We start from the raw sequence: 15,985 nt of genomic DNA on the forward strand, positions 1-15,985 counted from the left end.
CTCTATCTCTCTCTCTCTCTCTCTCTCTCTCTCTCTCTCTCTCTCTCTCTCTCTCTCTCTCTCTCTCTCTTTTCCCCTCCCTCTCTCCTTTCTCTCCCCCCTCTCTCTGGCTCCCCCCACTCCCCCCACTCCCCCCACTCCCCCTCTCCGTCTCTCTCTCTCTAACTCTCTCTCTCTCTCTCTCTCTCTCTCTCTCTCTCTCTCTCTAACTCTCTCTCTCTCTCTCTCTCTCTCTCTCTCTCTCTCTAACTCTCTCTCTCTCTCTCTCTCTTTCTCTCTCTAAGAAACATCTACCTATTCCAAAGGGAGTTGTGAATGGTTCATTGAATAAATCTAACCTAAATCTAATCTAACCCTTTCACTATTTAACAGAAGATTGCTGCTAATGATTGCAGATTGAACTCTAAAATTGACAACTAATATCTAACTTTCATATTAAACCCTAATATTGGACTCTTACTATAGGCTCTATATTAAACTCTGCATATTTCAATCCAGGATGAAACTGTAACATTTTCCTGAAATGTTGAACTCATACATTGCCTCGTGCTGAATGAGCTGTGCAGCACTCAGACTGTCCGGTTATTTAAGTGGAAACCCTCAGAGTTAACCACCTCACACTGTTCAAAAGGCAGAAAGCTCTTAAACCAACATGCCGTGATTCTCCTATCCTGGCTAAACGTTGGAATCACCGTCGGTTTGCCTTCAAGTGGCCAACGATGAGTTCATTTACCGGCCTTTAATGAATGAGTAGGGCTCCTCCCTTAAGATAGACACTTTATTGATCCCTTGGGAATGCTCCTTCAGGGAAATTCAAAATTCCAGCAGCGGTAGTACAGTAGTAGACACATAAACAAGCAAGAAAAACACAAGCTAAAATGCATCAAAATGCGACATGGTATAAATAAATACATTTTTAAAAAGAAGCATCAGCAGCTGATATTAGCAGCAATTATTATATCTTAATTGTGTTCTTGTTTAATAAATGGAGCATGTAGCAATAAATAAATAAATAGATTATGCAAGCTCGATCAGTCTATCCTATTTCTATATCCCTTTATCCACTGTACTCCTCCTGCTGCCCCCCCCTCCTCCCTCCAGGTGCGGAGTTGTGGAGTGTGATGGCACGATGGACAAAGGAGTTTATTAGTCTGTTGGTGCGGCCTCTGGAGAGGAGCAGCCTGTCTCTGAAGGACAGTGTGCAGAGGGTGGCTGGTGTCATCCAGGATGGCCAGAAGCTTCTTTGTGGTTCTCTTCTCTGCCACTGTCACCAGACGATCCAGCTTGAAGCCGACCACAGAGCCGGCCCGCCTGATGAGCTTCTCAAGCCTGGGGGAGTCCCTCTTGGTTGTGCTGCCTCCCCAACGCACCACAGCGTAAAAAAGGATGCTGGCGACCACCGACTGATAGAACATTGTCAGAAGTTTACCACAAATATTAAAAGATCGCAGCCTCCTTAAAAAATACAGTCTGCTTTGGCCTTTCTTATAGAGGTGGTCGGTATTGATTGCCCGGTCCGGGGCAAGGACGCCTACAGGGGGAACACGGACAGCAGGGAGTGAACCTGGAACCATGGTGGTGGCATGGGGCTCAGGAGGTAGAGCGGGTTGGATGTGACATCGCAGCACCCTACTGACGGCGTCATCAGGGTCCGTCGTCACAGCGGCCCGCACCGAACTCATTATGACATCACCAGGTTCCATTACAGAGTTCTGAGGACATCTCGGGGTTCCATAGCAACCAGAGTCCTTATGACATCACAGGGTCCCTTAACAACCAGAGTCGTGATGACATCACAGGGTCCCTTAACAACCAGAGTGCTGATGACATCACAGGGTTCCAGAACAACCTGCTGGTCCCCCCAGTCCTGTTCAGCGCTGCAGTCCCCCCGCCACAGCTCTGGTTTCCCCGCCCCCTTCCTACTGACTCCATGGCGCCCCCAGGCCCCCCCTGCTGCCCTCTCCTGCGCCTCCTCCTGCTCCTGCTGGGCGGGGGCGGGGCCAGGGGCTACGAGGCCCCGGCGGACCGGGAGGATGTGTTCTCCAGGCGGGCGTGCCCCGCCTTCCTCTCCTTCAGCAACGCCGCCTTCCTGTCCGGCTCCACCGTGGAGCTGGCCTGCCGCTGCAAACCCCATCAGGTGGGAGAAACGCCCGCACTACACCCGCTGACGCTGGCTCAACACCACCCCACATGCACCCGCACTACACCCAACTCTCGCTAACACCTGCACTACACCCAACTCTAGCTAACACCCGCACTACACCCAACTCTCGCTAACACCCGCACTACACCCAACTCTAGCTAACACCTGCACTACACCCACCTCTAGCTAACACCTGCACTACACCCAACTCTAGCTAACACCTTCATTACACCCAACTCTCGTTGGGTCCTGCACTACACCCACCTCTAGCTAACACCTGCACTACACCCACCTCTAGCTAACACCACCACCTCTAGCTAACACCTGCACTACACCCACCTCTAGCTAACACCTTCACTACACCCACCTCTAGCCGACACCACCCTACATACACCACCTCTAGCCGACACCACCCTACATACACCCTCCCTCCACCTGCCCTGCACTAAGGTCCCGGGTGTGTCCAGGTGCGGGAGGTGGTGTGGTTCTACAGGGACCACCAGGCCGGTCCCCAGGCCACCAGGGCCCTGACGGATCTCCATGGCAACCGTCTCCTGGACCCCGACGACGTGCCCCCCCGCGGGGCGGACCTCCAGCTGCGCTCCTCCATCCGCCTCTTCAGCCTGCTGCTCCACCGGGCGGAGCCGCGTGACTCCGGCCTATACCTCTGTGGCTCCGCCCACCAGGACTTCTTCTATGGTTACGACCTGGACATCCAGGAGGGGGGCGCGCTCACCCTGTCGCCAAGGTAACCAGCGAGCTCCAGCCCTCCTATGGGCCGTGGCAAACATCCCCTCTTTACCAACGCTGGCATCGAATCGATGTCCGGTCACTCGTTCTGTAAGCTAGTGTGAAGTGGCTATAGTTAGTGTAATGTTACTATAGTGAGTGTAATGTTGCTATAGTAAGGTTAACATTACAATAGTTAGTGTCATTTCGCTATAGTTAGTATAATGTGATGAAAGTTAGTGTAATTTGACTATAGTTAGTGTAACATGACTATAGTTAGTATAATGTCAGTATAGTTAGTATAATGTCACTATATAGTGTAACATGACTATAGTTAGTATAATGTCAGTATAGTTAGTATAATGTCACTATGTAGTGTAACATGACTATAGTTAGTATAATGTCAGTATAGTTAGTATAATGTCACTATATAGTGTAACATGAATGTAGTTAGTATAATGTCACTAGAGTTAGTATAATGTCACTATAGTTAGTATGTCACTATAGTTAGTATAATGTCACTATATAGTGTAACATGACTATAGTTAGTATAATGTCACCATAGTTAGTTTAATTTAACTATTGTTAGTATAATGTCACTACATAGTGTAACATGACTATAGTTAGTATAATGTCACTATAGTTAGTATAATGTCACTATAGTTAGTATAATGTCACTATATAGTGTAACATGACTGTAGTTAATGTTGTCACTATAGTTAGTATAATGTCACTATATAGTGTAACATGACTATAGTTAGTATAATGTCACTATTGTTAGTATAATGTCACTATAGTTAGTATAATGTCATTATAGTTAGTGTAACATGACTATAGTTAGTATAATGTCACTATAGTTAGTATGATGTCACTACATAGTGTAACATGACTATAGTTAGTATAATGTCATTATAGTTAGTATGATGTCACTACACAGTGTAACATGACTATAGTTAGTATAATGTCACTATAGTTAGTATAATGTCACTATAGTTAGTATGATGTCACTACATAGTGTAACATGACTATAGTTAGTATAATGTCACTATAGTTAGTATGATGTCACTACATAGTGTAACATGACTATAGTTAGTATAATGTCACTATATGGTGTAACATGACTATAGTTAGTATAATGTCACTATAGTTAGTATAATGTCACTATAGTTAGTATAATGTCACTACATAGTGTAACATGACTATAGTTAGTATAATGTCACTATTGTTAGTATAATGTCACTATAGTTAGTATGATGTCACTACATAGTGTAACATGACTATAGTTAGTATAATGTCACTATAGTTAGTATAATGTCACTATAGTTAGTATAATGTCACTATATAGTGTAACATGACTATAGTTAGTATAATGTCACTATAGTTAGTATGATGTCACTACATAGTGTAACATGACTGTAGTTAGTGTTGTCACTATAGTTGGTGTGACGTTTCCATGGGCGCGGCTATGTGTGTGTGGAGTGTGTGTGGCGGAGGGCTGCCGCAGCCTCACCTGGCCCGAGTCAGTCTGATTGGACTCTGGTGCTGGGGGAGGCTGCACCTGTGGTGCAGTCAGTAATCAGTATGCAGGCGGTAAAGCAGTCGTCTCCCCACACCGCTGGTGAGCTCTGCTGAGCAGGCGGTAAGGAGGTCATTAGGACTGGACCACCGAGGCTAGGCGGAAAAGGGCAATTAGAAATTAATTATGTGTGTAACAATAAACTTAAGCTCTCAGCTCAGCTCTGCTATTAAAAATAAGCGCTGTGAGCTGAATGAGATTGGCTGGTCATCTGTTATGTCAGGTTAACAACTTCTTAAACCAGAAAAGGTTGAATTAACCACAGACTCCAGATCAGTACTGGAGCCAGTAGCCTGGCTGTAGCCAGACCAACCCCCATCGTAGATTGCACGTTGGTCTGGGGGGGCTGCAGTCATCTTCCTCAGTACCAGAGGCGTGATCAACGGGCGTGGTTCAAATGACGGCACGCAGTTGGATAGTCCTTCAACCAATCAGACCGACGATCCTGATGACGTACTATGCAGAGTGACGGGGAAACTAGCCAATAGCGCGCAAGGGGGGGAAAAGCCAGGGGCGCGGGGGGACGGGCCGGGGGTACTGAACGAGTCCACTGGACGCGGGTGTGTGTGTCCTGCGTTGTAGCGCCGGGTCTCTGTCAGGGCTGGGTATTGTAGTCCAGCTGAGGCCCTGTCTGCCCTGGTTTGTAGTCCCAGCGCCGCCCCTGGGAGGAGAGAGAGTGGCCCTCCAGTGCCCCCGGGTGCAGCTCGCCCTCAGTTCCAGGTGTTCACCAGGTACGGGCCCTGGGGCCGCTGCGACCGCTGCGGGCCCCCTGGGGAGCAGGTGAGGGCGGGGCTCTGCTTCCTGCGCTCCCCCTACCTGCACGTCCGCTACCGCGCGGCCAATCAGAGCCTGGCGTCCTGCGGCTCGGGGGCGGTACCTCCAGCTTTCGGCCTATCGGAGAGCGGCAAGAGGCCGGTGGCTCGGCTGGAGGTCCGACTGTGTCACGTGACCTGCCCGACTCAAGCCCCGCCCACCTCCAGCGACCCATCCATGATGGGCCTCCTGGGCTTCAGGTGAGATGGAATGACTGACTGACTGACTGACTGGATGTGAATGACTTACTGGCTGACTGACTGACTGACTGACTTACAGGCTGACTTACAGTGACTGACTGACAGTAATATTATCTTCTCCTGGTGTAGTTCCTCCTCCCGGTCAGCAGGGGTGCCAGTGTTCTACCTGAACCGTCCAGCCAATCAGGTCGTGACCCTGGGCTGCCCGGGGTCACGACCCCAGCACGCGGTGGCCTGGGACCGGGGGTCGGAGCCCATCTACCGCTCTAAACACCTCAAAGCGTCCAACCTGACCTCCACATCTCCCAGGATGCACCTGGACGTGGCAGGTCACCTGGTCTTCAGACCCGCCCACCTGGAGGACTCAGGTAACCAATCAGCTGCCAATCAGGGTCCGTTTCTGATTGGTTGGACGCAGTGTCTCCTCAGGGACATCAGTAGACTGTACCAGTAAAGTGCTACTCTGGGCGCACTGAGCTCAGGGTAGTATGTCGACAGGAGATTTGTGTTCTACTGAAGGTCAAAAGTAGAAGTGATGAGGACAGAGAGCAGACGTCTGACCTCGTTCGGCTGCCCGGTTGTGTTGTGATAACTCAGGACTGATATAGTTCATCTATCTACGACACAGCTCTGCTCAGCTCCATATTTGGTCTGAGAGTGAAGGAAGAAGGAAGGGTCCGGTCACACAGAGGGTCTGAGAGGCTTCACATCGTCCAGCCCCTGGGTTTAGGAGGGGGGGGGGGGGGCTTCGATCGAAAAGCGGCCATTTTGTCTGTTCTAACGCACTTCTCCAGGTGGGTAGTTTGAGTCTGACTGTATTCTGGCTTTGCCGTCTCTAAGGGGTCTACTACTGCTGGCTGCAGGGGCGCAAGGCAGTCCAGATACGACTGCTGGTCTACGCCCACTTTGGGCGGGGCCACATGCTGTCAGACCCCAGCGTCCAATCAGCTCTCAGGGCGGTGCTGATGTCATACGCTGCCATGACGACCGTCTTCATCATGCTGCTGCTGGCGAGAGCGGGAATCAGGATGTTCAGGAACACTGGACCCTAGATACACACACTCACATGAAGACGCACACTCACATGGAGACGCACACTCTCTAAAGCAAAGGACAGAATACAAAGAAAAGCTGCTTATGTAAGAGAATGGCTCATTAATGTTTTGTGTGTGTGTGTGTGTGTGTGTGTGTGTGTGTGTGTGTGTGTGTGTGTGTGTGTGTGTGTGTGTGTGTGTGTGTGTGTGTGTGATGGGGTCTAGAGAGGTGTGTGTGTGTGATGGGGTCTAGAGAAGTGTGTGTGTGTGTGTGATGAGTTTATACAGGGATGAGAGGCTGGTGGGGTGAGAGAGATAGTGACAGTAGAGACAGTCTGGAAGAGAATGAGTAGAAAGAAAGAAAACTGAGAGGTCTCCACCAGATGATGACGAGAGAGAGGGAGGTAATGGCTAGTGAGAGAGAGTGATAGAGAGAGGTAGATGGCTAGAGAGAGAGAGTGGTAGAGAGAGGTAGATGGCTAGAGAGAGAGTTATACAGAGAGGGCTCTTCACCAGATGAGGGCATCTGAGAGGCTCTCCACATGAGAACCAGCTGGGGTCTGAGTTTATCCATCCATCTTTTTTTTCTCTCTCTTCTGTCTCTCCTCCCTCTGTTGCTCCCCTCTCTCTCTCTCTCTCTCTCTCTCTCTCTCTCTCTCTCTCTCTCTCTCTCGCTATCATGCCCTCGTCTCTCTCTCTCTCTGGTGAAGTGGTTTGGTGTCTCTGTGTGTTTCACTCCCAGCTGAAAGCTTCTGGGTTCGATCCCCAATGTCCTCAGTCTACCTCGGCCTCCCAGAGCTGGGCGACCTCTGACCCCTTGTTGCTCCTTGAGCCCAAGCTCAAGGGGGGGGGTCTACCTGGTCCATGTCTACCGGCTGGTCCAGCCCAGCCAGGGTAGGGTACCTGCTGACCCTGATCCCGCTGGTGATACCGGAGACGGAGTACGGGTAAAGAGAGTCTTCTTCAGCGTGATGCTGAGGACTCCCCATCAAAGACCGGGATGCATGTACCCAGGAGGGCATGACCCCATCTGGTCCCCACTAAGGACTGCAGTGTCCCACCACCCCTCCTGGGATGTGGGCTCAGTAGCAGGCGAGTCCTGGTCTGGGTCTGGCTCTGGCTCTGGCTCTGGGTCTGGGGGAGCCAGTAGGCCTCCTGGGGGAGTGGGGTGGACCTCATACAACCCTTTTGTTTCATATGATCCGGTATCTAAAACCTGGGCTTCTGCCATAGGCCTGATACCAGAGCCCAGACTCTGACCTGGAAAGGACCTCTTCAAATCCAATAAATGAACTCATCTCCGCGTTATACAAAGCTATTCCCCACAGAGCCCACTTCATGGTGGAGCTGTGTTATTGTGTGTGTGTGCGTGTGTGCATGTGCGTGCGTGTGTGTGCGTGTGTGTGTGTGTGTGTGTGTGTATGTGTGTGTGCAGAATGATAGTTATGATATTATAACTCTAGTTCTATGATTGTAGGCGTAGCCGTCTAGGCTTCGCCTTATGGGCTTGTCCCGTGCGCGTGCTTGCGTGCACTGAAAATTTTCAACTATGCACCAACGTGGGCACCGCCCACATTCCCACGGCAGCGTGTATATAAGGCGGCGCAAACCGCCGCCCATTCTCCACGCTTATCTTTCAGCATTTGGAGGGTACAGCAGGTGGGAAACTAGACGGCTACGCCTACAATCATAGAACTAGAGTCATAATATCATAACTATCGTTCCATTTCATGTAGGCTACGCCGTCTAGGCTTCGCCTTATGGGCTGAGGTGAAGCTGCGAGCGGAGCCCGATCAATGTACTCCTGCTGGACCCCAGTCAAGAAGCTTAAGTCACCAGGGCACATAAGACTCAAAAAAGCCAAGGATGTGCAAAACACAACAGCTTAATACAAAACGAATTCCTCCTAGATCAAGATCTCGTCCGTTTCTTATTTAAAAAACGGCGGGAGTGCCATACTGGCGGACAAAACCAACTCGTCAATCGGCGCGCCAATAGGAACCCCTCTACTCCGCTTTTTATTTGAAAAACGGCGGGAGAGAAATACTGGTAGTCAAGTCCAACTTGCCATCCGGCGAGAGGAATTTCAACGATGCCGCTTTGGGCCGGGGGAAGACCAAGACGCAGCCGCGCAAATGTCTGCCACCGGAACGCCTCTGAGTAGAGCCGTTGAAGCGGCCACGCCCCGTGTCGAGTGAGCTTTAACGCCCAATGGCGGCGCTAAGCCTTGCCGAGCGTAGGCTAAGCAAACACCCTCACATATCCAGCGAGAAAACCGCTGCTTAGAGAGAGCGCGGCCCCTGCTAGCGTCGCTATAACACACAAACTCTCTACACAACTGTTGTGTAGAGCGGAACGCGGCCGAACGTTTCACGTACATAGCCAGCGCCCGCTCAGGGCACAGGAGATGCAACTCCGCCTCCGCCTCACTAGAATGAGGCGGGGGGTGAAAAGCCTTAAGCACAATATCTCTCGACCGGAAAGAACTATTGATGTGTTTAGGGAGGTACGCAGGATGAGGTCTGAGCAGCGCAAAAGAGCCGTCCTCGTTAAGCAACAAGCAGCTCGGGCTGACAGACGGAGCGGTCAGCTCACAGGCCCGCTTGGCAGAAACCAAAGCCAATAAGAGCGCCGTTTTCAAGGACAGGGCATCCAAAGGGGCCTGAGACAGAGGCTCGAAAGGGTCCCTGGACAACCCGCGCAACACGGTGGGGAGATCCCAGCGTGGTGTAAGCACGCGCGAAACAGGCCTAACCCGTCTAGCACCACACAAGAACCTCTTGACCAGTGGATGGCTGAATATCGGTTCACCATCACAGCCCACATGGCCAGCCGAAACAGCTGCCGCATAGACCTTGATGGTGGAAAAAGCCAAACCCTTCTCCAATAAGTGCTGTAGAAACGCAAGCACGCTTCCCACCTCGCGATGGGATGGGACAGCGTGGTTCCTGTCACATCAATCAGAGAAAGCGCACCACTTCGCTGCATAGAGGGAAGAAGTAGAAGGCACACGAGCACCCTGGATAGTGTTGATAACCGCTTCAGGCAAACCTTTGCCCTGCAGGATCGGGCGGTCCCATGGGCCTGTGAAGCGCATCCGGTCTGAACGGTTCCGGCCACGGCGCCGCCCGTGAGAGCGCCGCCAGCTCGAACGGCTACCGGCTGGCACAGCTGAAGGATGGCGCTGGAGAAGCGGGAAAACCGTCAGCCATCTCGCGGCCTCCTCCGGGCCATAAGTCTCCCTGCCAGCCGACAAGGAGACCAGGGCAGAGGTTGAGCAGGGCGATGTTGTTGACCGCCGCCGCAGACTGCGAGGCACAGACGAACACCCTGTCCGTCAGGCCGGCAATCTGCTTCTGGAGGCGGTCGGGGGGCAGCGGTTTCTCGTTAGGACGCCATCCAGCGCCCGGACAGAGAAGCGCTGCCAGGGAAGGCTCCAGGCGAGGGATCCCCCTCGCCTGGGTATCAGGCGAGGTCCCCACCCGCAGCGGTGAAAAGGTGCTGAACCGGTGGGAACAGGGGGCACTGGGTAACCCGCCGGGAGGAAGACAGGGTGCGAAAACACTCGCCCTGCATGTCATCCGACATGGGGGCGAGTGGCGGGGCTGGCAAAGGGGTGCCCTTGATGGCCGCTGCCTCACCCATCATCTCGCCGAAGAGAACGGCAATCCGGCGCGGTCTCTCCCCCGGGACGATAGTGGCTTCGCTGGAAGCCCCGGAGCGGGAGAACTCGAACGCAGAGCCGGGAAAGACGTCGTCCAAGGAGGCGACGTCGTCAACCTCGAAGTGCTCGCCGGCGTCCTGGGCGTCCGGAACCCTGGCCCCCGAAGATGTCGATGGCCTCAGCGAAATCCACCGACGGGGAGTAAAAGAGGTGCCTGGAGAGCTCTCCAGCTCTCACAGGAGAGCTCTCCAGTGGCCCTGAAAAGGGCCGTTGATCCGTTGGCCTCGCCCACGCCGCTGCCACATGTCATCTTTTCGTTGGAAGTCATATATCTTCGTTGATCCGTACAAATTGCTGAAAGAAAAGGGAGAATGGGCGCCGCCTGATATACACGGTGCCGTGGGAAAGTGGGCGGTGCCCACGTTGATTGGTGCATAGTTTAAATTTTTCAGTGCGTGCGAGCACGCGCACGGGAAAAGCCCATAAGGCAAAGCCTAGACGGCGTAGCCTACATGAAATAGAACATTGCATTGTTGAAAGCTGCTCTTGAATCAATGATTGTTTATGTTTTTAGCGTATTGATTTGGTTCGTATCATGAAGAGTAGGTAAGTGTTGGCAGGGATATTGCTGACCAGAGGTTATCGAACCAGGTGTAATGGGGTCGGAGGTCGGCTCTAATGGTGGAGGAGGCCTTTGGTGATTCACGGCTGCACTTGCTCTCCGTATCGCCTCTCTTTAAGACGACGGGAAATTACTTTGACCGACTACACAACAGCAGAGCGGAAGAGGGAATAGTAAACGATTCCTGCTGGAGTCAAGAGGGTGTAGTGGGTATTGGCTGATATTAAGAAACAGGTGAACTGAAGAAAACAAAACTGAACTAAACAGAATTGAACTGAGGGGAATTAAACTGAACTGTAATTGATTTGTTATGCTTTTTCTTTGTTTGATTCGATCACTCAAAATGGAGTTAAAATAAATGTCACCTTTTGTAAAACTCTCAGCAATGTCCACAACAAAACCTTTACCTGGTTATAGAATATATACCCACAAATGACCAGTGCAACCTTGTGATATATTTTAGTCTGAATTAGATTTCTTTATTTGTGTATTAATTTCATATGCAGAGAAAATATACAATTCAAGATTCAAGCTTCATCAAGATGCTAAAAAAATGACAAGAGGTGGTTCGGGACCGCTCGGCTGAGTCAGGTGGTATGTCACCTGACCTCTGTCTTGACACCGGGCTGCGCTCCAAAGCTTTCCCTCATCTACTTCCCCTCCTCCTGCATCATCTACGCCTCTGATAGGTCACTCTCAGCGGGGGGTGTGGTCTGAGCCACCCAGGTGGATGCTGGGACATGGAGTCTACAGTTCTGCAGTCCCCGGTCGAGGGGTTCACGCTCATGGCCTAGCGCTCACTAGAACCTAGCGCTCAACGCTATAGTGTGGATCCATCTGGGGGGAGGGGCCTAGAGGAGCCAACCAGGCCTGGAGTTTCATTTGGAACGCAGCCCGTGCCAATAGATATAGCGGTAGATACATCAGCCCATATGAATAAAATCAAACGTCGGTTATAAGAGAAAGGATGGTTCAGCGAAAGCAGTTTAGTAATCGACTAATTCACCTTCTGCTCTTTATATCACAGAACTAGAGAACATCACATTAGAATGGGTGGAGCGACCACCTGAAGCAGCATTTACTACACCAAGACCTCCACACTAAGGACAGGAAGTAGGCGTGGACGAGGTGCCTCACGCCCCACAGACGGGAGAAGCACCCTTCAAACCTGTCCCTACAAAACAAGCGACACAGGAGGAACACCCCTAGGTGGTCCCAGCTGCTTTGCGTTCGGCTCGGTGGAACACCACAACTTTCAGATGTTCATCAGAAGAAGAGGGATAACAAATACATTGACAACATCCGTTAAATTTTTTTTTTTGCTAGATTTGGCTTTTCGATATGTTCTGACATTCAAGTGGTCTGTAGAATGTAAACATCTCCCTGCCGGTAGCTCCCCTCACCTAGCGGCTCTTGGAGCTAACGCACTAGCGCTCCCAAGATGGCCGCTGGGTGGGGCAAAGCTGAGGGCGGGAAAACACACACGGCGGAGAGAAATGAACTTTATACACCAACGGTCAAACCAGGAGAACTCGATACGTTTTTATACTGACACAGAACTGTAATATTTAAAGAGAAGGTATGTACAGCATGATCTGGCATACAGTCGTATTTCAGCTCACTTGGCACGTCCATATGATGGAGACTTGACCCTTTGTCCAGACCACATGTTCTCTATATAGATTGTGCTACAAAAACACGGAACCGTAATACAAAATAACAAGTTCAGCCTGGACTTCATTTTCTTTTAAATGTTAAACAGAGCAAGCAGAGATACAGAGAGCCTCACACGTTGTGAAAGATTTCCTCTTTTAAGACGCACGTCTTCACAGACTCCACTAGCAAAGGTTTAGCTAGCGTTTAGCAGATACCAACGTTGTCATGGTAACACGGTCCTCGTCGTGTGCAAATGCGTCTCAAATCATATTTGACCTGACCCAAACTTGGGTGTGTCTGGCAGGTTGTGTGTTTGTGGTTTAGCACTGACCTGGTGGGGTGCTGAACCCGGACTACCGTATTAAGTCTCAACTTCAGGGTCTACCAGGACTACAGCAGTTAGTCTACACCCTCTACCATGAATACAGTAGTCAGTCTCACTTTCAGGGTCTATCACGACTACCGTAGACTAATCTTCAGTGTTTTCTCCATTGATAACTCGGGATTGTAATGAGAAACAGATACAATTTGTAAGCTAAGGCTTTGCATCAAAAAACAAAGATTAATATAAAATCATGATTAGAATACGGTATATTTCCACAGCGTATACCACACCTTGACATCTGATCCTCTCATTTTTGACACATAGATACACCTTTTAGAAGCCTGCAATATATAAATATTTTTGTGGTAAAACTCTTTAGCACATTCAAGTCTCTCTAAGTATTTTACAAAATTGATTTCATGGATGTTTCATTGGTTGCTGTCTGCCCAAGTTTGGCAGAGTAGTTTTCTACCAATGAGCTACGAGTATTTAGTCAGAGGCCTTATAAGGTCAGCCTGGTCGGGTATAAAAAGCTAAGCACCGGGCCGCGGTCAGACTGCAGAGAGAGGCTTTAAGGCATGGAGTTCAACCAGAGAGTTCCTCTCACAGACAAACACACACTCACGACATCTGAGAACCAATGGGACGCCACGGACATCTGATCACCAATCCAAAGCAGCACTAGTATGGACTGCAACCAAAAGTCAAATAAGAAGTATCAAACTAGTACAGTTCATATGAATATAGGGTTTCAAATCAACAGTGGGAGGTGTAAAGACTTGATCCAGAGTTATTCACTTTTAAATTGTTCAAATCAAATCAAAGACCGTGAGGCATAGATTAAAATCAAGAATCAAATGGAAAAAAACACCAAACACAAAAGAATCCCAACTTAAAGTACGTATAAAGTACACATAATGTACATACAGTTACAGGGGTCAAAGTACCCCACCCAGAAGCTAGGCTACTCCGCTGATCCCATCAGCCCTGTCCAGGTCGCCGTGGTGCCTTTGAGCAAAGCGCAGTGACAACCCAAGAGAAACCTCTGAGTTCTAACCCCCGGATTCCTCATCATTCTTGACTCTTCTTGTCGTTCGACGAATCCTTTCAGGACCGGGCGTTCAGGACGCGGGGCCTCGACGTTCATCTGTGAACAAAGCCGTGTTCCGTAACAGAGTGGGAGCTTTTAAAAGCCATGAAAAAGACGGAAACCTGAAAACAAACACAGACGCCTCAATTCGTTTTTTCTCCATTATCCTCTTAAGTGCTGTTTGCACAGGCTCGCCCGGGTAATTGTTCAATACCAATTTCCTGCAAAAACGATTAAAGCTTTGTCTGTTATGCATTGAAAATCATCCCTGCCGGCCAGAAATCCACTCTGCCGCTGCCGGCAGGAAACAGAGGACAGGATTCAGCCACGAAACGCCATCCTAAAACAACGGCCCCATGTTCCGGGCCCCGGGGCCAGGGGACCGACGGGGTTGGGGTCGGGTCACCTCCTCTGGATCAAGACCAGGACCTGGACCAGAGAGCCCCCTGGTCCCAAGGAGGGGGTCTTATCCCGGGGACCCCTCCCTCTCGCCCCTGTGAAGTCGGGGTCTAAACTGAAAACTCGGTCCCCCAATAACGTCCAGAACCCCCACTCCCCCTCACCTCAAGGTGGGGGGGGGGGGAGCTGAGTCCCCTTTAGCCCTGATCTCCATCTCTCTGTGTTGCCCACCTCTGCTAACCTCACAATCCTCACTCTCTGCGCCATGCAGCGCTCAGCCTGCTGCTTAGCAGGACTGACTCCCCACGGTTTGTTTATAGTCACACACACCCACAAACACACACACACACACACGCACACGCACACACAGACACACACACACACACGTATCCCCCTCAGGCGGCTCTCAAAGCAGTCCTTCCCTCGTCCTCCTCTGGATCCTACTTTCATCCTTCTGGCTCTGAGGGTTTAATGCGGACAACAGTTTGTGAAATGAATGCTTCTGTGTCTGGATTAGTCCGTCAGCCCCTGAACCATAGCAGAGCAGCCTCCATGCGGAGATATCCAGAGGTTGTCCTCAAAAAGTCTCTCTGCCATCCATCGAAGGGCTCTTCCTGCGAGCTGCTGCTGCGGTCTGCTGTTCCCAGACGCTCCCATTAAGCTGGTGGGCTCCACTGGCGTGTAATGCTGAAGGTTTTTTCCCAGCTGAAACTGGCCGCCGGGCGCTGGGCGGTAATTCATTCGGTTTAGAGGGCAGCAGATAAGGCTGCGTGGGCCGTGATGAATGGGGGCCGCGGAGGGGTTCTGTGGATGAGTCGAGAATCTAAAATTTACCCTCAACTTTTTGCTGCATCCAAACCATCTATTACTGTCACAGCAATGCACCCCTCAGCCTTTCTCTGCCTCTCTCTCTCTCTCTCTCCTCCTCTCGTCTAGTTCTTGTTTCCCTCCTTCTGCTTCTCCTTCTCCCGTCTAAACTATCCATTTATTTCTCTTCTTTCTCCAGTCTCTCCAGTTCCTGTCATATGTCCCACCAGCTTTTGGCAGTGTTCGCCCAGTACCAGGCCAGTGACCTCGTCCAACGCTGGTTCAGTCTGCAGTGGGCGGCCTCATGGGATCCAGCCAGGAGACAAACGGAAAACGGGTCCTCTCCCTCCTTAAGGACGCTGAAGAGGTTCTCAGTCTACAGGAGGGGTGCTCAAGACCTCGGGGGCTGACCGACAGATCCTCCCAGAGGCCACGTCTGAAGGGTCTCCATCCCCGTCCTGGTGAGGTGCGGTCCAATCCCCAGCCAAGATGCAAGGGTTCTGTCGTGTCGTTCTTCCCCGTGTGACACCCCCCCCCCCCCCATCCCAACCGTTCCTCCTCCCAGGACCCCCACACCGTTGGCTGGGCCAGGCTATTGTCACCAGTCCGGACGTCGGACGACATCCTCTCTGAGGAGCTCCAACACCTCCCATCTGGGTCCTTCCCCCTGCCCCCCTCCCCCCCCCCCCCGGGGTCCTCCTAGATCCTCTTCCCCTCCAGCCCCCCCCCGCCCACCCCTCCCGCCCCGCCCTCCAGCTCCTCCTCCGCTTCCCCCCCGCCCCAGGCCAGCCTGCGGGTCCTGGGGCCGCGGGGCCCACACCGCTAGAGGGCCGTGATCTGGGTCAGCTCCGGGTTGGAGTTCCCCTGCTTGTCCCCCCTCTGGGTGTGGGGGTGGTCCACCCCCACCAGCGGCAGCTCCACGCCTAG

General features: G+C 51.4%; 1 protein-coding gene across 1 annotated transcript; it reads left to right on the plus strand.

Annotated features, from left to right (window-relative positions):
- Positions 1 to 1,227: 1,227 nt before the first annotated feature.
- LOC130382738 (Ig-like V-type domain-containing protein FAM187A) lies at positions 1,228 to 6,513 on the plus strand. The gene is made up of 6 exons (XM_056590657.1): positions 1,228 to 1,376; positions 1,738 to 2,137; positions 2,611 to 2,891; positions 5,096 to 5,461; positions 5,591 to 5,829; positions 6,302 to 6,513. The coding sequence occupies exons 1-6, from the start codon at positions 1,228 to 1,230 to the stop codon at positions 6,511 to 6,513; spliced, it is 1,647 nt and encodes a 548-aa protein (XP_056446632.1).
- The last annotated feature ends 9,472 nt before the right edge of the window (positions 6,514 to 15,985 follow it).

This window comes from Gadus chalcogrammus, chromosome 1 (assembly GCF_026213295.1).
Source record: "Gadus chalcogrammus isolate NIFS_2021 chromosome 1, NIFS_Gcha_1.0, whole genome shotgun sequence".
Lineage (NCBI taxonomy): Eukaryota > Metazoa > Chordata > Actinopteri > Gadiformes > Gadidae > Gadus > Gadus chalcogrammus.

Excerpts from the sequence above, each read along its gene's own strand:
- LOC130382738 (XM_056590657.1), top strand. The coding sequence starts at position 1,228 with ATGGCCAGAAGCTTCTTTGTGGTTCTCTTCTCTGCCACTGTCACCAGA. Across the intron at positions 1,377-1,737 it reads CCTCCCCAACGCACCACAGC|CAACCAGAGTCCTTATGACA; the intron begins GTAAAAAAGGAT and ends GGGGTTCCATAG. Across the intron at positions 5,830-6,301 it reads CGCCCACCTGGAGGACTCAG|GGGTCTACTACTGCTGGCTG; the intron begins GTAACCAATCAG and ends GCCGTCTCTAAG.